This window comes from Peromyscus leucopus, chromosome 1 (genome assembly GCF_004664715.2).
Source record: "Peromyscus leucopus breed LL Stock chromosome 1, UCI_PerLeu_2.1, whole genome shotgun sequence".
NCBI lineage: Eukaryota > Metazoa > Chordata > Mammalia > Rodentia > Cricetidae > Peromyscus > Peromyscus leucopus.
In genome coordinates, this window is record NC_051063.1 from 189,350,481 (window position 1) to 189,378,480 (window position 28,000).

The window sequence follows — 28,000 nt, forward strand, 5'->3', positions numbered from 1 at the left end:
TTTTTGAATCAATGAGCTTTACTGGAACTGCATATAGCAGTATGGGGAAGAAGTTGCTTATGATAAGGAACACAAGAGACTCAAACACAGTTGCTATCATGAAACTTGAAACCAGCATGTGATAAAGCTTATGAATAAAGCACAACTAGAGAATACTGCATACCTGTAAGCATTTCTACAGGTTAAAGAGTATCCTATCTTGGTGGCTCAAATCCCCTTCTAAGCAGCATGGTTTGTCTGAGTTTCTTCATTTCAGTTAAGCATACAGAATCCTGTCAGTTTCAGGGATTTCTTGAAGCTTTTTTGAGTGGTGTATTTCCTGCTTTAATCAGCTTCCCCTCAGAATGAATCATTCCAGTCTCCAGGAAATTGTTATAAAACATACACTGCAGTTTCTCCATTTTGTCTTCATTACAAAGAATTTGAGGTTGAACAAGTTAAAAGTTTTAATGAAATTTTTCATATATTGCCACATTTTCAGAATTTCCCTCAGCATAAACTTGAGTTTTTTCTAAGATCTGGACATTACTTGAAGGCTTTCACAAGTTTCTCAAGTTCATATTTTTTAGTGTGGAGCATCGCTAAGGACAGAGCTTGGATAAAGTACATGCCACATTTTATTTCCTATGGAATCTTTTCTCTCATCATCCTCTACTCCTTTACTGGGAGCTATAGCAGCCTTTTCCTCATACATTATGTTTGTCAAGTTTCTCTCCTGTGTGTAGTCTCTGATGTGTTCTAAGAAACGAGCCAACAGCAAAGGATTTGTCACATTCTCTACATTTCTAAATTTTTCTCCTGTAGGTATTATCTGATGAGTTCTAAGACTGCCTTTCTGGGTAAAGGATTTCTTGCATCTACTCCATTTGTAAGGCTTCTTACCTGTATGGGTTTTCTGATGTTTTCTAAGATCTGAGCCACTTGAAAAGGATTTGTCACATTTATTACATTTGTAAGGTTTTCTTCTGTATGGATTCTCTGATGAATTCTAAGTGTGAATTTCTGGGTAAAGGACTTGTCATAGTCACTGTATTTGTAAGGTTGCTCTCCTGTATGGATTCTCTGATGACTTCTAAGATGGTCTTTCTTGGAATAAGATTTCTCACATTCATTACATTTGTAAGGTTTTTCTCCTGTATGTGTTCTCTGATGACTTCTAAGAGTGTCTTTCTGGGAAAAAGATTTGTCACATTCACTACATTTGTAAGGTTTCTCTCCTGTATGTATTCTCTGATGCTTTGTAAGATTGACTTTTAGGGTAAAGGATTTGTCACATTCACTACATTTGTAAGGCTTCTCTCCTGTATGTATTCTCTGATGAGTTTTAAGATGGCCTTTCAGGGTAAAGGATCTGTCACATTCACTACATTTGTAAGGTTTCTCTCCTGTATGGATTCTCTGATGAGTTTTAAGATTGTCTTTCTTAGAAAAGGATTTGTCACAGTCACTACATCTGTAAGGTTTCTCTCCAGTATGACTTCTCTGATGAGTTCTAAGATGGTCTTTCTTGGAATAAGACTTCTGACATTCGCTACATTGGTACGGTTTCTCTCCTGTATGTATTTTCTGATGTTTTCTAAGATATGAGATAACTGAAAAGGATTTGTCACATTCACTACATTTGTAAGGTTTCTCTCCTGTATGTATTCTCTGATGTGTTCTACAAGACGAGGCAAACATAAATGATTTGTCACATTCACTACATTTGTAAGGTTTTTCTCCTGTATGTATTCTCTGATGAGATTTAAGATAGCCTTTCAGGGTAAAGGATCTGTTACATTCACTACATTTGTAAGGCTTCTCTCCTGTATGTATTCTCTGATGAGTTCTAAGAAAGTCTCTCTTGGAAAAAGATTGCTCACATTTGGTACATTTGTAAGGTTTCTCTCCTGTATGTATTCTGTGATGTATTCTAAGAGATGAGGCACTCATAAAGGATTTGTCACATTCACCACATTTGTAAGGTTTCTCTCCTGTATGTATTCTCTGATGTGTTTTGAGACTTGAGGAAACTGAAAATGTTTTGTCACATTCACTACATTTATAAGGTTTCTCTCCTGTATGGACTCTCTGATGACTTCTAAGATTGCCTTTCACGATAAAGCATTTGTCACATTCACTACATTTGTAAGGTTTCTCTCCTGTATGAATTCTCTGATGATTTCTAAGATGGTCTTTCTTGGAAAAAGATTTCTCACATTTGCTACAAGTGTAAGGTTTCTCTCCTGTGTGGATTCTCTGATGTGTTCTAAGAGATGAAGCACTCATAAAGAATTTGCCACAATCATTACAATTGTGAGTCTTCAATCCACTGTGGATCCTGTAATATCTTTCAATATCAGGTGTATGAGAAAAGCACTGAGCATAATCTGTACATTTGTAGGGTTTTTCTCCACAATGGATTTTGTAATGGACTTTGAGTTGGGACAAATGCAGAAAGGATTTACTACACTTTGTACATTTATAGGGTTTCTCTCCAGTATGAGCAAATTGATGTCCACTGAGGCTTGAGTCCATCTTGAAGCATTTTCCACATTTCCTGCATTGGTGTGGCTTCTTTCCACTATAGATTCGTTTCAACATGATTTTAGTTTTGGAGTCAAATGATTCATCATACTCTGTAATTTTGTGTTGCTTCCCTATGTGAATTCCTTGATTTTGGCTAGTGATAGAACACAAATTTAAACAGTTTACACACTCTTTATATTTGCAAGGTTCTTCTCCAGTGTTCCCACTTTTATGTCTGTTTACGTATGTTTCAACAGAAGCATCTCTGTGGATACCAAATCTGTACTTGTTGCAATATTCTGCAGTATCACTTGTGTCATAAGATGTGCATTGGGAGCATTCATCAATCATGTTGCCAAGCTCATTACATTTATAAGACTTCTCTTGGATAATCACATCCTCATGGGCAATATGCTTTGTGCCTTGATCCAAGTCTTTTTCATATTTACCATATATGCGATGATTCTCTGGAAAATTAGTGCAATTATAGATAATAAGGATTAATGCATGAATAAGCAGTTCAATAACTGAGTTTTCTTAGACATATAAACTAGCAGTTGTCAGAGACAGGGTTCCCAACAGGCATTTTGTATTTCACAATCATTAAATGGATGCTCATAAGAACCTCCAATCTGATCTATATCAAACCACAGGGATGAGTAATGGCCTTCTCATTCTTATCTAAACCCTGTACCTTGCAACAGGGAGGACAAATAGGCATTCAAGTAAAGAATTTTGAGAAAGAGGCTCTGTGAAGGATTATGTGAAGAATGTTTACCTATGTTTCTTATGCTTTTGAGACAGAGTCACACAGTGTACCTAGGAAATCACCATGTAACCCAGGTTGGCATGGAACTCACCATGTCCTCCCTCTTCAACATGCAGAACTTAAAATGATGCTGTGCCAGTACTAAACATAGCAATCACATCTCAAAAATAAATAAATAAAAATATTTTTACACCAACAAACAACTCCTTCATTTAAAACCTTTTTTAGTGTTTATAATCAGAAATAGGTGAATAGTTTAAACTAGTAGTGAAATAAAAATACACTTATTTTTAATACTGCAATATATTTCCTTATTCCTAATATTCAATACTCTTTGAACTTTGAAGTTTTTTTCCACATAGTAGATAAGAGGGCTGAAGAGATCACAGAGAAATGTAAATGAAGAACCATTAAAAAGTGATATTGGTAATCAGAATTTTCCTCATTTCTGGAATTCTCTAGGTTCAGAGAGTTTGCATATACACAAAGTGTATATACACAAAGGTAAATACAAACAATGGATGAGGTTTTCTACAAGAAGAGCATTCTTACCCACAAAGACTAGATTGCTGTAATTCTCCAACATTACATCCATGTACAATGTCCTCTGATCATAGTCTAGATACTCCCATTCCTCCTGTGAAAAATCCACAGCCACATCCCTGAATGATAACAGACTCTGCAATAGAAAATTACATTTTTACCATGTGCTACTTGACAAAATGATATATTTTTTCTTGGTAAAAGAGACCTAAAGAATTAGAAACACTTTTGTGACATATCTGAGCCATGGCAATTCTTCAAAGAGAAGTTTTCTACAAGTGCTACACAGATGTGTCAGACTTTAGCATGCCATTTTTCAGAGACAATGTAGAGAAGGACTTACTACACTGCTTGCATTCATAAACTCTTTCTCTGTGAATTTTCTGATGTTTTTCTAAGATCTGAGCAGCAGATAAAGGATTTGCCACAATCACTACATTTGAAAAATTTGTCTTCAGTTTGCATTCTGTAATTTATTAAACTCTTTGAAAATGAAATTTAGTTTCTAGCACCCTCATGGCACTACAAAACAGAATTTAATCTCAGATCCATGAGATCCAATGCTCTCTGCTGAACCCTATACACAGGAGGCACACATAGCACACACATATACATTCAGGCAAATATATAATACGTAAAATAAAATTACAATTTAATTTTAATAAAAAATACTTTCTAAAATATTTACCACCTTCATTGTATTTTCTATCTCCGCGAAAACAGGACAACATGATAATCTCACAATCAGCAAACTTTCAGGGAATAAAACACATATTTGAGGTCTAGATGCACCTTTATAAAGTATGTGTTGATATCAAACATGATCCCAGTGTCACATTTCAGATGGTCAAGTTATAATGAGCAAAAGTATGCTTCCGAATTCTGTAGCTGTTGACCTTGCTCAAATATGTACACTAGATCAATCCTGTCTACAGCTGGGTCTCAACTATTTTATACTGCTCCGTTCTGATCCTGAGGCATAAGTACAATGCCTTTCTGCACCCTGTCTTTAACAAAGAGGTAGAACACAGAATGCAGAATTCATGGATGAATTAAAAGTCAAGAGTTTTTCTTTAAAGGATAAGGAATGTAAAATCAGTGCAGACATCTAACATTCCAAACATATAAAATCAAATAAATTTTGAAGTTATTTTATGAGACATTTTCACAACCATGAAGTAAATAGAAAAAGGAGAATTAACCAACATTAATGCTATTTTAATTTTTCTAAATGTTGACACAAGCAATACTGATAATAACAATTTCAAGAATCACATATGGTGTTTCACTACAGAATAATTAGAAATACATGTGTAAATAAATGTGACAATGCATTCAGATGAAATAGAGACATTTTCTTTATCAAAATAAATGTATTAAATTGAGAAATATACTAACTTTTCTTTAATTTTGAATGTTTTTGCTCATGTGATTGACTCAATTAAAAATTTGAATCTTGAAATTTCAACTGTATTATGTTCTTCAGTCTTTGAACTCATTCATCTATTAGGATTTTAGTTGGCATACGTAAGTATATATATTGTCTCTGTCACAAGTGTGCACCAGAAATGTAAACCTGGGGCCTGGAGAAATGGCTCACTGGTGAAAGGCACTTTACTGCAGAGACACCTAATTTAATCCTCTCTGCACACATGGCCGATCACTACAGTGCCTGAGTTCCGTGCCAAGGGTTTGACTCTGACCAGGGGCATAATTCATCATGCAGTGTATATAAAATATGCAGATGAAAATGTATGTATATAAACAAAATACTATTGTAAAGAAAGAAAGAAAAACACTGACACAACTTTTCAGGATTTCTCCCCTATAATACAAAGGGTCAGGAAAAGGAAAATCATAGTGTGGATGGAGTCTTCTTTCTCCAACAGAAGAGAGTAAAGTAATTAAGAGAGACATTCATTTAATGCTTGAAAATTGACAGCTTATGTGCAGCAAGCACCAAGTCAGTACTCTCTAGAAAATTCTAACTTATTCCACATGATGTCATACAAAGGTGGAGACATCAATGCTTACTCTCCGCCTGAAAAATGGAACAAAATGTAAAGAGAAAATAATAATCTTCCTAAACAGAGCTTACCATTGAGCACTGAATAGAACGTCTCCAGAGACAAATATATTTCAAGTGTCAAAATACCCATCATTATTGAGTGACATAAAATGGCAAAAAGAGAAACCAGAATATTGGAATCTGTATCTCCTTACAGACACATCAATTTTCTGGCAAGAGCAAGCCAAATATTCTGGAATATTTACTACAAGGTTTCAGTCCAGTGGATCTCTTCCAATTCTACTTTGCCATAAATTGCTCAGTGATGTCAGTGAAAAGGTCCTTGTATTGGTATGTCCACATTCATAAGCCTGTTTCTGGAACACTGACCATTCCAGAAATGCAGTCAATGTGGTACTTGAGACCTTCCTTCCTCATTAATATGAAAGTACATAAGTCCATCCTATGTAAAAACTGGCCATCAATCTATTTCTTTGAGCATCATTTACAAAAGATTCTGTTTCAGAACTGTAAGTCTTAAGTCCATAGAAATTCGTGTCCTCACAGTATAAAACTAAGTGAAAATATAATGGGGCAAGTTTCTGCTATATTGGTGAAAGATTTAAAGACCTAATCTTGATTATCAGAGAAGAAAAAAAGATAATTAAAAAAAAAAAAAAACACTTTCAATAACATTTCCAAAGGTAGAGAATTAAAGTCTTGAATGGTTTCAATCACAAAAACAATTTTCAGAGAAATATGGGCATGACACTGACCTGGGGAGCATTTATCACAGAAGCATTCATTCTTCTTGTTGCTCTTCTCTGTGTTTCTGTCTCAGAAACAATGACTGGAATTCTTGTTGAAATTTCACATCAAGGTGTCAAAGACACAAAGCTAAAATTAATACAACTCTGTTATGGATAACGCCAAACCACATAAAAGATCCCCAAACCAAAATGATACCAGAAATCCTGTCAGGGTTCCTACATACAGGAAAAAATGAAAGGGTATATTTAGAGTAGTGAAAGAAACGGATTATGAACCTTATCATTGCACCCAGAAACATGGGCTCTTAAAATTCACGGAGAAGGAAGAGCAAATGAAGAGGGCTATAAAATAACAAAGGTCATCCACTCAAGCAGCATTGCAGATTATAATTATAGGCGAAGTATACATAGAAAAGTCAGAGAAATTAGCCATGAGAACACAGGAAATAATGCATTTTACATAAGGAATAGATGAATAGGAGAGCCGGGAATAACATACTATGTTCAAAACAAACCAGCAAACTACCATTTCTAACTAGAAGTAGATTAGTACCCCTAATTTTACCCACCAGAATATTAAAAATAAAATCATGAATGAAAGACTTATGATATGAAAATCCAGGTAGTAATGGTTATGTCACAAGACAAGCTTCAACAGATTTAATGATAAACTCCCAAGGAAACAGGAAGAAATGGAAAACAGGTGAACACAGTAAAAGACAGATGTGTTACACTGAGGCCATCAGTACAGTGCAGAGAAAAAATGAACAGCATTAGCAGGAAAACTAAAAAAGAGAGGAAGATGCATGTGTTCTCCAGTCTTACTGAATTGAGAGGCTTAAGAGTCATGTAGACAATTTTGAATAAGAATAAAGAACTAGGGAGAAACAGGTAGGAAAGGCAGGTAAGAAAGGGGAAGGGATGGGGATGAAAACATGAGGGAATGGGATGTTGGTCATAGGGGAGGGACAAACTGGGAGAACAATGAAAGAGATATCTTGATAGACAGAGACATTATGGGATAAGGTAGAAACCTGTTGCTAGAGAATTTCCCAGGACTCCACAAGGATGACCCCAGATTAGACTACTAGCAATAGAGGTGAGGGTGCCTGAACTGGAACACCCTGGTATTCAGATTGGTGAATACCCTGTCATCATAGAGCCTTCATCCAGTAACTGATGGAAGCAGATGCAGAGATCCACAACCAAGTTCCAGGCTGAGCTCCAGGAGTCTAGTCAAAGAGTGGGAAGAGGGATTATATGAGCAAGTGGGGTCAAGATCATGCTGGGGAAATCTACAAAGATAACTAAAACAAGCTCACAGGAACTCATGAACATTAGACTGACAACTGTGGACCCTGCATGGGAGCAGACTAGGCCCTCTGCATATGGGAGACAGTTGTGTAGCTTGGCTTGTTTGATGGGCTCCTGACAGTGGGATCAGGATCTATCACTGGTGATTGAGCTGGCTTTTTGGAGCCCATTATCTATGATGGCATTATCTATGCTCTGCCTTGATGCAGTGGGTAGGAGCTTGGTCCTTCCTCAATTGAATGTACCAGGCTTTGCTGACTCCCTATGGGAAGCCTTACACTTTTGGAGGAGGGAATAGGGTGTGGTTGTGGGGGAAATTCTAGGGGGAAGGGATGAGGAAGGAGAAGGGCACCTGTGGTTTGTATGTAAAATGAATTTTAAAAAAAATTTAAAAATAATTAAGGACAACAGGTAGGAAAGGCACCAAATTCCACTTGATGATGTGATCTCTCTCTCTCTCTCTCTCTCTCACACACACACACACACACACACACACACACACACACACATCATTACAATCACAAGAATATCTTTGATTTGCTAAATGCTTCACAAAATATTGAAAAGAACAAGACTAACATGCAAAATTACTACTTTATCTATTAATAATGACAATTTGAAAAGTAATTTAGAAATTTAAGTCATTCAGGTTGGTTCCAAAAGATCTATGAACAACAGTAAGCAATGATGAATTCATTTCTATGAAGAAATTTTTAAGGAACTCAGGAAAAAAATGAAAAGTAGTGGTACACAAAGAAATGGACTTCTATGCACACAGACTGGTGAATAAAAGGTGTATATAGGTTATTTTAGTTAAGGTTTCTACTGTTGTGATGAAGCACCCAAGACCAAAAGGCTAGTTTGAGAGGAAAGAGTTTATTTAGCTCACACTTCCAGATTACTGTTAATCACAGAAGGAAATCAGCACAGGAATACGAACAAGGCAGGCACCTGGAGGCAAGGGCCAATGCAGAAGCCATGTAGAAGTACTGCTTACTGTCTTGCTTCCAATAGCTTGCTCTGCCTGCTTTCTTATATAATCAAGGACCACCAGCCCACTACCCACAATGATCTGGGCCCTCCTACACCAATCACTAATTAAAAAAAAAAAAAACATTCTACAGCCAGATCTAATGGAGTCATTTTCTCAATTGAGGTTCCCTCCTCTCTGATAACTGTGTCAAGATGACATGAAACTATCCTGCACATGGTTATATTACTAACAGCAACCAGCAGAACTGATGCAATCCCATAAGCAAATACTGATATTTTCCAAAAATGTAGATATGGAAACAGTTACACGGACACAGAAAAATCATAAGTATCAAAATTATCATTAAAAAGAGTATTGTTGGGGTATCACAAGACCTTACATACATCATAACACAGAAAGACAAGGACAAAGACAGTATGGTCCTACATAAAAAGAAACATGTAGAAGACTGAACAGAACAGAGATCCCAGAAAGAAACACAAAACAGAAAGGTACAGTAAAACAAATCCATAAGAAACAAACACAGAAAGAGAGAGAGCTTTGAACATTCTGTGCTGGGAAAAATTATTATACATGTATAGACAAGTAATATTAGATCTATATCACTCACCCTACACAAAAATCAATACAAACTAGAACTTCCTGAAAAAGCTGAAATGCTAAAAGTGCTAGAGAAAAACATAATTAAATATTTAATTATTTAGCAATAAGCAAACACACTCTGAAAGGGATTCCAGGAGGACAGAAATTAAACAGGAAAAACGACAAAGGGATTTCATGGATTTCAAAGCTCTGCAGGTCAGAAAAGTATAGAAAAAAAATGAATGGTAGCTAAGAAAGTGAAGTAAATATTTAGGCTTTCTTCATACAAGGGCCTAACATATACAGTACACAAAGAGCTGCTTAATGTAAACACAGGACATTCAAACTATTTATACAAGGGACCTTGGGATGGGAACAAGAGCTTTCAATGGAGTTAAGAACAGAGAACATAACAGGTATTGGAGGATTGACAGTGGTCATGTAATGCAAGGCAGGTGACAATTGTTGCGCTCATGAAATGAGGTTTATAGGAGGAAGAACCCAAAACCATGATGCAGTCTTGAGACAGAAGTGCACTGTGAATGAACAGTTCTGCATTGTGTTCTTCATAAGGCATCATGAGGTTAAGAATGAAGATTTAAATGATAGGCTCACAAGCTCACAACTCAGGAAATGGATGGCTTCCAGACTAAAAAGAGGAAGAAGGGGGGGTGTTTTTTCTGAATAAACAGAAAATTGTCTCCAATATGAACACACAGTTACAATCCCAGATCAGTCACTTCCTGAGAAAAGGTTTCAGGGGCTCTAAAATTTTCCATCATTGCACAGTGCTATAAGCAGTTGTACGTTAGTAGAAAACACCTAGTGTTAATGGAGTTTGTGATCACTGGGAAAAGACCATAGACTCAATAGAATTATACTTAAAAGGTTTATTGATTAGCTGCTAGCAAGATGAACAATCTCTAAGCCAAATTTGAGACTGCTGTGCAGGAAGAGTATGAGGAAGGTTTTTACAGAGGAAAACCACAAGACCTTCAATGTCTATGCAAGCAAGCAGAAACTTCTCTGTTCTGCCAACTTTATAGGTTAAGGCAACTCAAAACAATCTTTGGGTATCTGCATAAGCAAGTTACAGAATTAAAAAAAAAAACAGTCATATCAAAACAAGTAGATAGTCATGTCTGTACATTTTTAGGTGAGCGGGTGTCACTGAATCAAGGTTACTAGGAATTTATTTTCTAGAGACTGGAGTCAGAGAATAAATGGCTAGTGGGTATCAAGATGGATGCCTAACATAAAATGGAGTTCCCTGAGTCATCACACTGGAATAAAATATCTGGTCCTTTGATTACATTTCATTTCATTCTACCCAGCAGGCACAGCACATGTATTTACCATGTGTGTCATGCTGTCTTGGAGGACAGACACATCTTCTATCTGCCAAATATCATGTTTTTTTCTCAAAATGATAATAAATTTGTCATCAGATCTAGGTACAGCCATTCTTTTCTTTAAAAATTTTTTTATTCATTTTACATACCAACCACAGATCTTCCTCTCATCCCTCCTCCTGCTACCCTTGTCCCTCACCCTCTATTCCCTCCTCCAAAAGTGTAAGGCCTCCCTTGGGGAGTCAGCAAAGCCTGGTACATTCAGTTGAGGAAGGACCAAGCCCCTCTCCATTGCATTAAGGTTGAGCAAGGCATCCCATCACAGGTAATAGGCTCCAAAAAGCCAGCTCAATCACCAGTGATAGATCCTGATCCCACTGTCAGGGATCCATCAAACAAGCCAAGCTACACAACTGTCTCCCATATGCAGAGGGCCTAGTCTGCTCCCATGCAGGGTCCACAGTTGTCAGTCTAATGTTCATGAGTTCCTATGAGCTTGTTTCAGTTATCTCTGTAGATTTCCCCAGCATGATCTTGACCCCACTTGCTCATATAATCCCTCTTCCCTCTTTGACTAGACTCCCTGAGCTCAGCCAGGTGCTTGGTTGAAGATCTCTGCATCTGCTTCCATCAGTTACTGGATGAAGGCTCTATGATGACAGGGTATTCACCAACTGATTACTGGGGTAGGCCAGTTCAGACACCCTCACCTCTATTGCTAGTAGTCTAATCTGGGGTCATCCTTGTGGATTCCTAGTTACAGCCATTCTTATCATTATCTAAGAAGGCTTTACATGTTTCACTGAGGTAAAATGTATCTTTCCAATTTACCCCTCCTTTCAATGTGGACCTGTTTTCTAATTTGTATGCACACCTTTGTGTGAGATTACAAATCACTTGAAATCCATGTGAATGCATTATAGGTAGAATTATTATTCAGGCCATACGTCTTTAAATGGAATGTTTGTGTGCTAAATCTTTTAAGTAAGTGTTTCTCAATCTTCCTAATGCTGCAAGTCTTTAAAAACACTTTTAGTACTCATATGAAGATATATTTGCATGTGGGTGGACTCCTCTAGAGATGGATAGAGGAGTGGTACCTCAGTTCCTAAGATCAAAATGTTTTCAATGGTCTTAGGTGACCCCTGTGAAAGGGTTGTTTGATCCCTCTTGAGGGGGTCTTGACTCACAGGTTGAGAACTATTGTCCTAGGCAATGTCAAAGCAGAATCATCAAGGAGGAATCATGGCAGAAACTACCTGATGGCTGCCAGAGAGAAGAGACTGTTTCTAGGGATACAGTGAACCATTTCAGGGTATGCCCTTGGAATTAATCCCTGATTATGCCAGATCCCTCAAAATCCTATCACCTATCTTTCCGAACATGCTACAGCTGTGTCTTGGTATTCTTCCAGACAGTTCTCAGGTTCCCAATTAGTAATTTACATGACTACAGTGACTCCCTCAGTTCCTGACTGTTATTAATTTCCTCTCTCATGATCAACTTATAGTTCCACATGTAAGTGTTAAGTGACATTCTTCTCCTGGCATACATACATACAAATACACATATGTGCATAAAATACATACATATATACATATGTACATATATTAATGCATGTATCAAGATTCAGGGTGCATTCTCAATCTTGAAATACTATTATAACAAGTTTTCATGACTATGGCATCAGTATATACATAGCACTTTATTACACTGACATTATATTTATCTCATATCCAATAGTTTTCTTGATATTTAATGGACATTTGGATGGTTTCTTTCCTTGTTACTGCTCAAGTACTTTAGAGTCACAATGGGAGAGAAGATGTCATTTAATACTACCATCATCCACCTGATCATGCTGGTCACTGTGTGGACTGATGTTATATTTACATCTCATGATTTGGGGAAATTGCTCTAATCCTTTTCTATCATATTGAAAGAACAAACAACTCCAAATTTCTCATGATAAAATTTAAAGTTGAAAAACTGTTCAAAGGACCTAGATAAAATACCAAAATCTGTCAAATTAATGATGGATATTTATCACATTAAGAATTCAAGAGATTAGCTGGGCGGTGGTGGCACATGCCTTTAATCCCAGCACTTGGGAGGCAGAGCCAGGTGGATCTCTGAGTTTGAGGCCAGCCTGGGCTACCAAGTGAGTTCCAGGAAAGGCGCAAAGCTACACAGAGAAACCCTGTCTCAAAAAAAAAAAAAAAAAAAAAAAAATTCAAGAGATACTCAATGAGGTAAGTGAGAAGAATGACAACTAAATGAATAAGGATACCAATAAGATCATCAAGAATATTAACACAATAAAAAGAAACCGAGGTTGTAGCTCTTACCTCTACAATATAAAGCAATAGATGAAAAATTATCAACTTGAATGAAAGAAACAGGCATAATTCATCAGCTTCACTGAGATTACACAGCAGAAACCAGAGGACACAGGAATGAAGAATTCATTGTTTTAAAACTAACAAAAGGAGAAGGACCTGATAAGCAGCAATAGAATCAAGATGTGTCCATTCTGAAGGTGGTTCCAAAAGACAATCAGTGGAATTCACAGCAGCAGCATGGAATTCAAGAGCAGTGAGGGGATTAAGGTGAAATGCTGCAGAAACAAATGCTCCCAGGGAACAGCACCACATGCAGTCAAGTCTCCTCAAGAGAAGAACATGCATGTCCTTCAGGGACCTTAGAAGTCCAACTGCAATCTGCTGCAATCAATGTGATTTGTTTCTCATTATACTTCAAATATGAACCACATATAAGAGTTTGTTCAGTGTTACTTAGGGGAAAATTGACTCGCAGCACTTCATTCGACTTATTTCCTGATCAGAAGCTAAATATTGTTGTGCCATCAGGACCCACTTGCAGAAGAAACTTTTCCCTTCTATACGACATCTGATTGATTAGTGTGGAGGTTTTGGAGAGTTGTGTATCCAGGGTAGAAATTAATGATATAGAGACTCAAAGAAGGATAGAAGGAGTCAATGCACAGACTTCTTGCAGTACAGGAACACAAATAGTGACAAACCATTCTTGAATAATCCAAGTAAGAGAGTGGATCTCCAAAGTAACAAAACTAGATCTGAAAATGGGATACTGTATTATATGTCAATGACCTAAATGTTTCCTTATGGGGTACTGTGGAAACTGATTTAAAAAAATGAAGAAAAGGATGATTTCCTAGAAACAAGCGAACAATTCAAACTTCTATGTCATAAAACTAGGCCAGAAAAGAAGCAAGTGCTGAAACTGATGTGGTCAGAGTTTCCTCTAACAGTGCCTGAGGACTGGACAGATTCAGCACTGAACTCTTTGAAAGGACACTAGTTCACTGAACATGTGCCTCTGGAGGGCCTTACCCTTCTCTCCTATTCTCTTTGCTTTGCTAAAAACTATTAGATTACATCTCTAAAGCTAGTCACCAATATCTATTCCTTATTTGGCCAATTCATCCTCCTGAGGTTTTCTACCAAGGTCCAGCTATTGAAATATTGAAGTCCAGCAATCAAAAGTCCCCTTGAGGCTTCTTATTAACATGCTCAATTAAAATTAGTCACCTTATTCCAATAATGGGTTTTCCCATTTACATTTATAAAATGCCATTTGCCTATGTGCCACCATTTTGTCCTCTCTATCCAGAGTATTCTGCCCCTTCAGGACAAATATACCTGCCCCTTTCCCTTGTCTGCTTACCCTTCTCCCTCATCCTCTATCTCCTTTAACACAGCATCTTAGCCCATTTTAACACAGAGTTCTCCCATTTCTCTTCTTAAGAATTCCATCTGCAAGGTGGTTTGCTGCCATTTTTCTGCCTGAGTCAGAAAGCACTCATTTTAACTTTTCTTTCCTGCTTAATAAAAGGTCTCTATGTGTAAACAGGTGTTTTGATGTGGTTTCTGCCTAATTAGGAGTACAGGAGGGCGTTCCCACTGTGAGAGGATCCCCTTCTTTCTCTAATTCCTTTACAAATTCTTATACTAATCCTCCACAGAAAAAAATACTGCTGAAAACGAAAAGAAAAGGAATGCTAGACATCATCACACAAAGCTGGCTTTACTTGATACAAAAAGAAGAAGAGGATGAAAAATATTTGCAAAGGAAAACTGAGAAAGAGATTCGAATGGATGTAGAAATGGAACTCAGATTGATTTCTACCAAGGTATGAAAGAATGTTTTAACAAACCAGTCAACTCAAGACACAAAATAGAATCAGCGAGAGATGACACATAATTATGTCAACATATCCAGTAAAGGCATGTGGAAAAGTATCACACTGGCTCACAATAAAAGCTCTGAAGAATGAGAGAACAGAAGGAACATACCTCAGACTAATGGAGACAACAGCCAGAACGCTGAAGCTAACATCACACAAAATGACGAGAGCCACCATCCACTCTAATCAGTAGAAACAAGGATGTCCACTACCTCCACATTAACTCAACACACTGCATCAGTGCTTATAAACAGCAAGAGAGAGAGAGAAAATTTTCAATGTGTCAAATAAGAAAATTCAGAGGGCACATTTTCTCAAACTACAAGAAACAGAATTCCTTACTCCAAAAACTACAAATATTCCAAGAGAAAGCTCAGATCTGATAACCCTCTTTATAAGCTATATGAAAATCCAATAAAATATCACTTTTGTTTCTACATTCAAACAGAATATGATGAGAAGTCAGCAGAAGACTGTCTAAGCAGTCAGCAATCAGCATCTAAATAGTAAGAATTAGCAGTCAGTATCTAAAGTCTTAGACACCCTGGTATAGCATTAAAACTGCTAATCATCAGTCTCAGTCCCCAGATGTTGACCCCTTGTGCTGCAATACCAACCTGCCAGGCAATGTATGCCCGTCATCGTAATAGTGCCAAGACTATTTTGTGGATAACAGAGATATTCTGGCTCAAACTGAGGTCAGCCTACAAATACACAGGTGGCACTGGAAGATGGCCAAAAGTCCATGACTGAAAAGATTACACACCTAAGGAGGGAATCTACTCCTGACATACTGTTCCATATAAAAATACTGGAACTGCCTTTAAATGGTTCTGTTCACACAACAGCCTGGTACTGCTTTCAGCCTGTGTCAGAAAAAATCTTGTTTGTAACAGGAAACAGTTATTTCAAAGACTGCAGAATGCACAGCCTGTGAGTGAAAAATCCTTATTACCACATCCAAATCTCAGAGAATATTACTGAACTTGGGAGGAAGGAGAGTGAATTGTGGAAAACCATACTGTCATATTCCATGGCAGTTGGAATTCTAAATACATGACAGCCTGGCTACCTGCCTGAAACCTGCCTCAAAACATACATGAAATACAAGGGGACTAATGGGATAAAAATGTGGACAATGATGGATGGGACAGAGACTGATGAGAAGGTAACTTTGCATTCTCTCTAGAGAGCTCCAGGTGCAAAGGCCACTCTCTTGAAAATGCAAGTGGTAGAACAGGGGAGTTTGGAAGCAGGATAACATTAAACTTCAGGAGCTTTGTAATAGCCATAATAGCAAAGAAAATAGAAAATGAAAATACTCTATGAGAATATTTCTCTGTAAATATTCTCACAACCATAATATGAGTAAAAATATCAGGATATGCCACAGTTCATGTAAGTGAAAATTTAGCAACTGCACAACAGAATTTTGAGAGTCAAGGTAAAATACAAGGCTGTCGTGCGTGCTTAGAATCCAATGCACAGGGGATTCACGGTCAGCATCAGGGTTTCAAGTAAATAGGCATAGAAATGCATGGCTTTTCAGGGGGAAAAAAATCAGGACATTTTTGCCTGTCACATCACTTCATGATTCTTGCCTGTAATATACAGGCTGAGTAGTGTTGTCAACTTCATTAGCAACAAATCAAAAATTCTTGCTCCAGTGACAGACACTGTGTTTCAATTAAAGCAATATTAAATATGGAAACAGAATGTGTCCCATGACATTATTCTGTTCATGTCTTTAATTGATGAGGTACATTTTCCATTTCATAGAAACTGAGCAAGAGATCATTCTGGGATGGGATGAAATATCCCATGGTTTTAAATGCTTGCACTAAGAAACCAATGGTCCAGGACTTCTATAAAATCTAGGATTGACATTTCCTCAAATATTCTGAACAGAAATTATTTCTATATTTCTCAACCTTCCATTCAAAGGTCACCATCATTTGTTCCAATATGAACTGTTTAAAGTAGATAAAGCTCAAATAGATATGAATAGTCTCAGAATGTGGGGCTCTTGATTTGAAGGAGAGCACGGCAGTCTAGTCTAGTCTTCCCTAGGAAAGTCTCTCAGACAGAGACTTCCCTCATTTCCAAGGTCTATCCTGCTATTCTCACACCTAAATGCTGTCACAATGCAAATCTACTTTCCAACTGTTTTCTTCTATCCTTTAACACCAACAAATTCTAGGAAAATAAAATATTCGTGAATATTTACCCAGACTAAATTCAGCACAGCCATGGAATGATAGTTTTAAAACCCTGAAAGAAAATAACTGTCAACTGTAGTATTAATCCTGAAAAAAAAAAAAAAAATGACTTCTAGAATTGACAGTGAAGGAAATTCAATGTGGTCTAAATTTAACACAGGTTTTCACACAATAACTTACTTAAATATAATCAGATTAAAATATGCACAAAAGAACCAGACAGTAGTAGTGTACATCTTTAATACCAGCAATCTGGAGGCAGAGGCTAGTGGATCTCTATAAGTTCAAGGCCAGCCTGGTCTAAAGAGCAAGTTCCAAGATAGTCAGGGCTACAGAGAGAAACGTTGTCTCAAAGAAATGTAAGACGAATTGCTATATGGTCTTATTAATAAAAAACCCAGAGTCAGATATTGGGGTGAAAAACTGAGAGGTCAGAGGAATAGGACAAGTCACAGACAACCTCACCTCACTGACACCTCAATCTCCAAAGAGACCTACTTCCTACATACCCACACCTATATGCCTTTCTGTTCTACCATCTCATTTCCTCTCTCTCCACCCAGCTACATCACTTTCTCTTCCAGCCCAGCTCTGTCACTTGCTGTCTATCTGTGCAGACCTCCAGACCTTTATGGTTAACTAGTGTTGGAATTTAACATGTGTGCCACCACACCTGGCTCTGTTCCCAGTGTGGCCTTGAATTCAACAGAGATCCAGATAGATCTCTGCCTCCTGAATGCTAGGATTAAAGGCATGTGCTACCACTGCCTGACCTCTGTGTTTACTACAGTGGCTGGCTTTTTCCTCTGATCCTCAGATAAACATTTTTAGGATGCACAATATATTGGGGGACACAATATATCACCACAAAGAAAAAAAAAGAAAAGAAAGAATTAAACATGAATTATCCATGAAGACACAGGACAGGATACATTTTATGCAAGGAGTAAATAAATTGCAGAGAACTGGGAAGCAACTCATCATGTACAACACAGGAAAGCACTAACCATCACTGGGAATGGAGAACAATAAGAACAATAATCTACCAGCTACAACACCAGCAGAACCTGGATTAAAGACTCTAAGAAATAGAATTTCAGTAAGAACAGAATCTGATTATGATTCTTCAAAAGACTTCACCATAAAATCCCTAGTAGATGCTGTAATAGATGAAACATCTCAACATAATAAAGAGTGTATTTGTCAATCTAAGTTTACAATCCACAAAGAAAAAAATGTACAGTATCGACCTGACATTGCAACAGGACAAAAGTTCACATTCTTCCTTATTGTATTTATTATAGTTTTAACTTAGTTAGAGGGGATGGAGTGAGGATTGGTGGTTAAAAGCACTGGGTGTTCTTCCAGAGGACTGGGGTTATAGAGCAACAACCACAAAACAAAGACAAAAAACAAAACACAAAAAACCCACCACCACAAAAAAAAAAAAAAAAAAAAAAAAAAAAAAAAAAAAAAAAAAAACAACTTGCTAAAATATTCTTCCTGATTCAATGAGCAGTGGCTCCTTATGTGACTAATATCTAAAAAGCTCTCAGAGGATGCCTAGTTGCCTTGGGGAAAAGCCACTCTACTGAATAGGCAAAGTGGTAAAACAGGGGAGAGACTAGAATGGATGAATTTAAATCCCAGGAGTTTTGTAAATGCCACAGTAAGAAAGAGAACCTTGTTTGCAGACAATAGATAATGCAAGTCCTCTACCAGATCATGTTTCTGTAAACATCCTGGGAATCATAAGATAAATGAAAACATATCAGACTCCATGTTCTTATGAGCAGCAGCAGAGAACTATCACACCATTGGTCCTGTTCCTGCCTATTGCCCAGCAATGGCCCTCTGCCAGCGCAGAAGTTCCAGGGCTGCTGGGATGCCTGCTTTGGTTCCCACAACTGCACTGCTGACTGGTGACTTCCCCCAGGCTGCCAATAGATTCCCTGCTGCTGTGATATGAACTGCTTATTCAAGTTATCATGGCACTCAGGGTTGTGATGAAATTACAGCACAGGCAGAGCTGATCTGGTTTCCCATCTGTCACATGGATGTCATTGCACAACTGAATCCATGGAAGCTGGGCCTGGATTAAAAAAAAAACTTCACTCGGTTAATCCAGCTCAAATCCCAGCATGAGAAAAAGGGATCATCACACCACTACCTGAGATGTTATAGACAACTCTTGGCCTTGGAAGAGGCAATGTCAGTTTTCTTCAGAGATATAGCTCACACATGTACAGGTAGCTTACCACAGACTCAGTACTTTTTAAAATATTGTGAATATGGAGATATGAAGAAGCATTTTGGGAGTGGGTAATCAGAGCTGAGGGACAGGGGGTGAATTTCATTAAACACGTGGTATACACATGAATGAAATTTCCAAAACAATAAAAACCAATACACATTGCTGACTTGACATTTATTTTTTCAGTTTGGCCATTAGAAATCACATATCCAGGTTCCACACTTAGTCTCACACTAGTAGTGACACCTCCATGTTCTTTCCTGTCCTGTTATCTTAAATCCTTATGTAATACCTCTAGATCTTTTAATGTTTCTCTTTCTTAAGATTTATGCATTTTAATTTTATTTTGTAATTTTTTATTTAAAATTTTTTCTTTCCTTTTACAAACCAACTCCTGTTCCTCCTCCCTTCTTTTCTCCCCCTACCATTACCTACCCCCATTCTACCTCCATCCTCTCCTCGTAGAGGGTAAGGCCTCCCTTGGGTAGTCAACACTTGGCATACCAAGCTGGGGCTGGACATAGCCCCTCCCCCCTTCATCAAGGCTAGGTTAGTCATCCCACCATAGGGAATGAGCTCTAAGAAGCCAGCTCGTATAAGTCCTGGTCCCATTGGCAGGGGACTCAAAGCACATCAAGCCATGCAACTTTCACCCACATTCAGAGGGCCTATTTCGGTTCCATTCAGGTCCCCCCTAGCTGTCAGTCCAGAGTACATAAACTCCCATTAGGTCAGCTATTTCTGTGTTTTTTCCCATCATGACTTTGACCCCCCCCCCTTATAATCCTTCCTCCTTCTCTTCAACTATCACCATACACAAAACTCAAGTCCAAATGGATCAGAGACCTCAACATAAATGGGAAGTAGCCTCTAACGCATTGGAACAGGAGACCACATCCAAAATATAACACCAGTAGCAAAGACACTGAGAGCAACAATTAATAAATGTATTTTAATTTCATGTGTATGGATGTTTGCCTACAGGTAGGTCAGTACACCTTGTGCATGAAGTGCCTGCAGTGGCCATGAGAGGGCAATAGATCCTTTGGAACCTGGGTTAAGTCACCATGCAAGTACATGGAACTGAACCTGGAAGCTGCAAGAGCAACACGTGCTCAGAACTGCTGAGTCACCTCTGCAGGACTTGCTTTATTGTTCCTTATGTAGCTATAGTGAAGACTTAAACCAATGGACAAACTCATGGAGAACTGAGGACCCTTTCTTAGAGTGTCAGGCTGACTTATTTGCTCATGAAAAACAGTGACACAGAAGTAGGAAGACAAAGATACACTGAGAAGTTTGTGTCAGCAGTGTCACTTTTGTAAAGGACATTTGTCCATAATTATGTGGCTGAGGGCTTACGAGCATTAAGAACAAGTCAATCTGAAACAGTACATAGATATTGTAAAAGTTGTATAAAAATGAATGAAATAGAGACTCAAAGACAATACAATGAGTCAGTGTACAGACTTCTTTCTATGAAGAGACAAAAGTACCGATGAACCATTTTTCACCTAATCCAAACTAAAAGAGTGAACTCCCCAGTAACAAGAATTAAAAAGAAGACACTGCACTGTAGGCCAGTGACATCAGAGTTACCTTACAGAGTGCTGTGGAAAGTCACATGCAAAGAAATTGGAATTGAAGAAGACAAGAATGACCTCCTAGAAACAAGTGAACAATTCAACATTCTAAATTACAAAACTAGAAAAGAGATTAAGCAGTGTTGAGACTGAAGCAGAAAGATTTTCCTCTAATAGTGTCTGAGGACTGGACAGATACAGCACAGAATTCTCCTTTTCTTTAGGAAAACGTTATATTAATACCATAAGGAGAATAGTAAATAAAACACAAAGAAAAGGAATGCTAGAAAGTCATACAAAGATAGCTTTACCTCAGCAAAAGCAGATGAGCCCCAATAAATATATGCCAAGAAAAATCAGACAGTTTCAAGGATGGACACAGTCACAGAGATTATCTCCAAATTACATGGAAAGAGAATGCAAGCATGTTTCAACTCCTATGAATTAACCAATGTAAGATACCAAAAATGTAGGGTAAGAGAAGAAATAGGATGGTGTCAATAGATCCATGAAAGAAGGGTCTATGGCAAATTATCACATTTGATCATTATAAAAGCTCTGAAGAATGTGAGAACAAAAGGAATATATCTCAGCATAATAAAGTAAATGAGACACAATCCTAAACCTGACACTACAAAAGAACAGCTGGAATCATTTCGCTCTAATCAAGAGAATAGTGTATCCTCCAGAGTAAACACATTGCAACCCAGTTGAAAGACACAGAAAATTTTAAAGGTGAAAATAAAGGACAGTAATAAAAGGGGGGGGGACCTCTTAGGTAAGAAACAGAATTCTGCAATTTAGAGGTATATATGCCTATGAGAAAGCACAGATCTGATAGTCATCTTCATAGGCTATATAACCCACATACAATATCACTTGGGGTTTTTTTGTTTGTTTGTTTGGCTGGTTTTTTTTTTTTTTTCTTTTTTTCTTTTGGTTTTTCAAGACAGGGTTTCTCTGTATAGCTTTGCGCCTTTCCTAGAACTCTCACTCTGTAGCTCAGGCTGGCCTCGAACTCACAGAGATCTGCCTGCCTCTGGCTCCCGAGTGCTGGGATTAAAGGTTTGTGCCACCACCACCCAGCAAGGATTTTTTTTTTTTTTTAAAAAACATACCAACAAGGTGTTAAGAAGTCAGCAAAACACTCACTAGTGTCTGATATTATCTTTGACACCCTAGTGGAAGCATACATAGTGTCAAAAACTGCTATGCAGGTTGGGGAAAGAGCCAGAGTTATCAATGGCTATAACTAGATTTGGATTCTGTATACTATAATCCCAACTTTCATGGCAAGGCATGCCCATTGGTGTCAAAGTGGTAAGACTATTTTGTGGGTAGTAGAAGGCCTTCTGTTTTGATCTGAGTATGGCTCCACAGAAGGAAATACATGCGTTGCACAGGCAACCTGGCCCAAAGCCAGTGATGGTAAAAGTCACAGGTCTAAAGAGAGAATCTACTACTGACATTTTGCTACATGTACAAAAAAAATCCATGTGTATATATCTGAAAATATTGACTGGTTCTGTTCACACCACAGCCTGGTGTTGGTTTCAGTCTGGGTTTAAATAACTTTGTTTTCAATGGACAACAGTTATTTCAGAGACTCATGCTCATCATAGCTCATCAAATACTGAGAACTGGCTGCTTACTGCACAGACTATGATGGGAATTCCATATTCTCAAATCTAAATTTCAGGGAACATTAGAGAAGAGAAGGTAAAAGATTTTAAGAGCCGGAGGATGGGGAGGTGACATATGAAAAATTCTCTTGTCATATGACAGGCCAGTTGGAACTATGGACACATTATGGTCTGGCTATCTGGCCCAAACCTGCCCAAATCATACATAAAATATGAGAACAACTGGGAAGAAAACATGCCTAGCCAAGGATGAAACATAGGGTGACAAGGGGGGTAATGATGAATGAAAAAAACCTATGAAATCACTAAATATCAATGTTCATTAATTATAAAAAATTGAACTAAGTTTATAGAAATTAAGGGGAGTTATCAATGTCTATTTTGAGACAAAACTTTTGTTTTTATCATCTATATAATCTAACAATTAGAAAGATTTGTACTGTTATTGCTTCTATTTATTTAATTAAAATTGAACAGTAAACAACAACAAAAATTTAAAAAAAAAAGGGAAAAGCTAACCAAGCACAAGAGAGACGTGTAAAATAGAAACTTGAATTCACTGAAGGAATTGAGGATGACACTGGAAGATAAGAAAATGTGCATGTACATGGAACACAAAGCATTACTGTGAAAATGACAGTGTTGAAGGATTTATATGATCAACTCAAAACCCATGACAATGAACAGGTACAGTAAAGAGACTCCTACAAATTTACATGAAAGTGCAAGGACCCTAAGAGTACAGAGCAACCCAGATACACAGAGAACAGCTTGAGCCATCCCAGCTGTGATTTCAGATGACACTGCAGACCACAGGAACAACAGCACCATGACAGTGGTAGATTAGCAGATACCCAAAGCAATTAGAGCCAGCCCAAGCAGTTGTGCATTTTTCCAAAATGTCAAAAACTTATGTTAGAGAACAGGCAGCCTCATTAGCCAGTGTTGTAGGAAAAAGCAAATATCCACATATAAAAGAATGAAATTAGGTCCAAAGCAATGAATTGGAGAAACATGACTGTGTACAAATAAAAAATTTCATAGAAGTTGTAATACCCGAAAGTAGGAAGAAATAGCCTACCTACAGAATGGAAAAATTTATTAGCAATCTTCTTAGTACAAAGCACAAATACCCATATTTTACCAAAATGTTAAAATAGAAAAGTACACAAAGCAAATAAGTAATATTGCAATCAATAAATAAGTCAAAAGCTCCATAATCAAAGCAGTTAAAACAGCTAAAATTTACATATTACATTGTCCACAACTACTGTAATGAAGAAAATGCTTAACTAATGCACACTGAGATCTCCTCTCTGCCCAGTGTTTACACTCAAGATCCTAAACAACAGCAAACACTAGAGACCATGCAGGAGGAAGAATACAGAGACACAGTGTTAATGGGAATTCAACTAACTGCAGCCTCCAGGCAAGTTACTGTGCAGCTTCTTCAACAACCAAACAAGCAAAGAGAAAACCTAAAGAAGATGATACTCAAGGTTATAATGGAATGAAATATATTGCAAATATAAACAGTACAGGAATGAACTCAGAAAGCGAAAAAAAAAACATAATAGCAAAATTTAACTTAATGGTATGTTTATATTTTCCTTCAGTGATTTCTTGAAATGTGTATGGGTAATATTCCCAAAACCAAACATGAAAATAGGATACAGATTCAAAAGAAAAAGAGAAAACATCCTAAAATCAATATATATATATATTGATTATATATATATTATATAAATATATATATTATATAAATATATATATTAAGATTTATTTATTATATATACAGAAGAGGGCGCCAGATCTCACTATAGATGGTTGTGAGCCACCATGTGGTTGCTGGGACTTGAAATCAGGACCTCTGGAGGAGCAGTCGGTGCTCTTAACCTCTGAGCCATCTCTCCAGCCCAAAATATATATTTTCTATAAAAGTATTTATTTCAAATGTAAGGATACAAAGTGCTAAGAAGGAATGATACTTTTTAAAGATTTTCTGTAAAAAGCGTATATCACAATTATGGTAGGTAAGAGGAAAAGCTAAATTTATCAATATACAAAAAAAAAAAAAAAAAAGACTAATAGCAAATGATCAAATGCCCATTTCCAGAAAGCTATGTGATCAACATGAATTCACCTCATAAAAGTTTCCAAATACATGAAGCAATCAATGACAGAATGGTAGGAAGCAAAGAGACAACAATGCAGGAAGCTTCAATGTTCATCATTGAGAAAGAGGACCACAGAGAGCACAGAAAACCATTAATGCCTAGCAGCACTCCAGAGAACCATTTACACAACAGCAGAAAAATCCCAGTCTTATCTAATTTGAATCATCAAGCTCCAGTGTGGCTATGTCTTAAAATAGAACAAGTCTTCAAACCTAGTAAAGATCAATGTATACCTTGAATGCTGACATCAACAGTAGATAGAAAAGAGAAGAATGCAAAAAAGACACATGAATACTAATATTATTGATAGCATGTTCTCATTAAAACATGAAGGAATATAAAGATGTTAAGGTTTTGTAAAGATTCTAACTACTCTATAGCAAGATCTTACATTCATTTTTTATATAAATGGAAAAAATCTTCCTAAAATTTATAAAATTGTGAGAAACCACAAAGACTTCAAAAATTCTGAGAGAAAGATCAAATCCAGAGGTAATTTAAAAAATATATAAAAATTGTAGCAACACAAACTGTGGAGTGTTGAAGACAGCCAATCTAGGATATCAAAGGGAAAACAGTGTAGATGGAGTTTAACAGCAGAAATAGCAAGCAACTCTTATCAAAATCCCACTGGCATCATTTTAGGAAATAGAGAAATGAAGCCTATAAGACACAGAATCTGAAGGAACTACAAGATGCTCCAAAAACTACGTGCAGGACAACCAAGAGGTTTCAATGGTTCTAACTAAATACCGAATTAAAATTAAAGTAATTAAACCACTCAATATTGGTATAAACACAACCAGCAATGTGAACGTAAGAGGGACATCACTCACATGCAAAACCAATAAAATTATATGTGTCTCTGAGTATTAATTCTTATATACAGTCTTCAAACACCTACAATAGGACAATCCTGAGATTATTCTCAGTAGATTTCTCTAGAATCATTTCTAATGAAACAGAATGTTTCAAAACCAACTTCATGTCCTCTTTCTACTGTCACTTCAGCCCTTCCGCATCTCTTCACCCCTCCTCAAACCCTCTAACACACCTGGATCCTTTGCTACTGTCTCCTCTCTCTTCTCCATCCAGGGCTCTTTGTTCTGATGCACAGGTGAGCAGGACTGACCGACCTTGTGAGACTGCATAGGAGAAAGAGATTCTTCAGAAAGCACCTGGAACTTTGCAAGGAGCAAATACAAAAGATGCTAATTCCTGCTAAAAGGATAAACATGGAAGAGAGAGAAAATATCCAGAAAAATGTCTCTTTCCCTAAGGATTTTCCTTTATTCTCTGAGATGTGAGACTCATTCACACACAGCACACAAACATGCACAATAGCTTTTCCCAGGAACCCTGAGAAGAAGCAAGGGAGACTTCAAGAAAACTATTCTCACCCTTAGAATCCAGACTGCAGCAGTTCTACAACAGGAGATCTGTGCAAAAAGCCCTGTGAGCAGGGTCTAGGCATTCCCACTCCTCCTACAAGTCCTCAGTCACAGCACTGAATGTCAAAAAACCGTGTAATAGAACACAGCTAATGAAGACACATTTCTGAAAGTTGTGTTTACATCCCAGACTGCATATATCTCAGATCGAAAATTAATGTGGAAGAAAAGGTGTACAATCATATCTGTACCACTCCATAAAATATATTCTCTGATTCAATCATATCTGTTCAGGTTCAACATGTGATTATTATCTACAAAGTTCTCTGGCGATGCCTGGTCTCAGGGACAAAGGCGACTTTCTTAATTAGGGATGTGGTAAAACAAGGGAGTTAGGAAGCATGGATGAATTTAAATTCCAGGAGCTTTGGAACTGCCACAATAGCAAAGAGAACCCTGCTTGCACACAAGAGACACTACAGATGCTCTACCAGATTGTTTTATGAATCATTTTAAGACAGAATAGTCTGGGAACAGTAAGAAGTGAAAAAATCACGATAGTCACCACTTCATAGGATCTCAACCTTACCAACAACGGAACGATGTCCACAACAGAATTTTGAAAGCTGTGTCCTTCTGAGCAGCCTCCGCGCGCACACCCCGGCCCCTTCCCTCCCGTGTCCCAGCCCCGCAGCTCCTCTGACCTGGGAGGTTCCAGGGCCGCCGGGCTGCGGTTCCCGCCACTGCGCTGCTGACTGCTGACTTTCCCAGGCCGCCCCGCGCGGCGACTGCGGCTCCGGGGAGGGTTTCAGGTCCCGAATACCCGGCTGGGTCTTCCACGTGCAGAGCCAGACCACGCTGCTCCGCCAAGATCAACACGGAAGGGTGGAATTTCCTGTCGCTTCAGCCTGGTTCCTTGAAATGGACCTTCCTGGTCCCGCCCAAAACAACCTGCTTCCGGTGACGTAATTCCGCCAACCCACCAACCGGGTTGCTGGTTATTTTTTCCCCTAAACTCCTCTGATTGACAGGTGGCCCCGCCCCTCTGAGACCCGCCCCTCCCACTTGGTCTCAGGCTGCCTTCCACTCAGCTCCAGCTGTCAGGCTGCCCTGCACCCGCTCTGCACAGCCTCCCCACATGCTCGCTGCCAGCCTGACCAGATCTGGATCTAGGAGGACGCTGCACCCCGGTGTCTGACCACGAGCCTGGGTTCTGAAACCTTCGGATACAAGTTATCCTGCCTAATTTCTCGACTCCTCATACCTGCCCCCTTGGGTTAAAAATACACAGCCAAAGACAACCAACACCCTAAATCCTGACGCTCAGGTACCACTCCCAAAACAAAACCAAGATAAAACGCCCTTGGCTCAAAGCATAAACCATATCCGTGTCCACTAAGGAGAGAAAGTCAAATGATATCCAGGATACAGAACTCAAAAAACATCATGTTCAAGATGGCCAAAATACAGCCAGGCGGTGGTGGCGCACGCCTTTAATCCCATCACTCGTGAGGCAGAGCCAGGCGGATCTCTGTGAGTTCGAGACCAGCCTGGGCTACCAAGTGAGCTCCAGGAAAGGCGCAAAGCTACGCAGAGAAACCCTGTCTGGGGGGGGGGGGGAAGATGGTCAAAATATGTAAAGCATGGGAATCAATTCAAAGATAA

General features: G+C 38.1%; 1 protein-coding gene across 1 annotated transcript; it reads right to left on the reverse strand.

The window, feature by feature from the left end:
- On the reverse strand, positions 1 to 27,296 carry LOC114688533 (zinc finger protein 420-like). Its single transcript, XM_037202521.1, is given in 6 exon segments — positions 1 to 966; positions 969 to 2,975; positions 3,830 to 3,956; positions 6,605 to 6,725; positions 25,999 to 26,122; positions 26,345 to 27,296. Coding segments are annotated over 4 exon segments (2,565 nt in total). The 5' UTR covers positions 6,635 to 6,725; positions 25,999 to 26,122; positions 26,345 to 27,296; the 3' UTR covers positions 1 to 565.
- Positions 27,297 to 28,000: the final 704 nt, after the last annotated feature.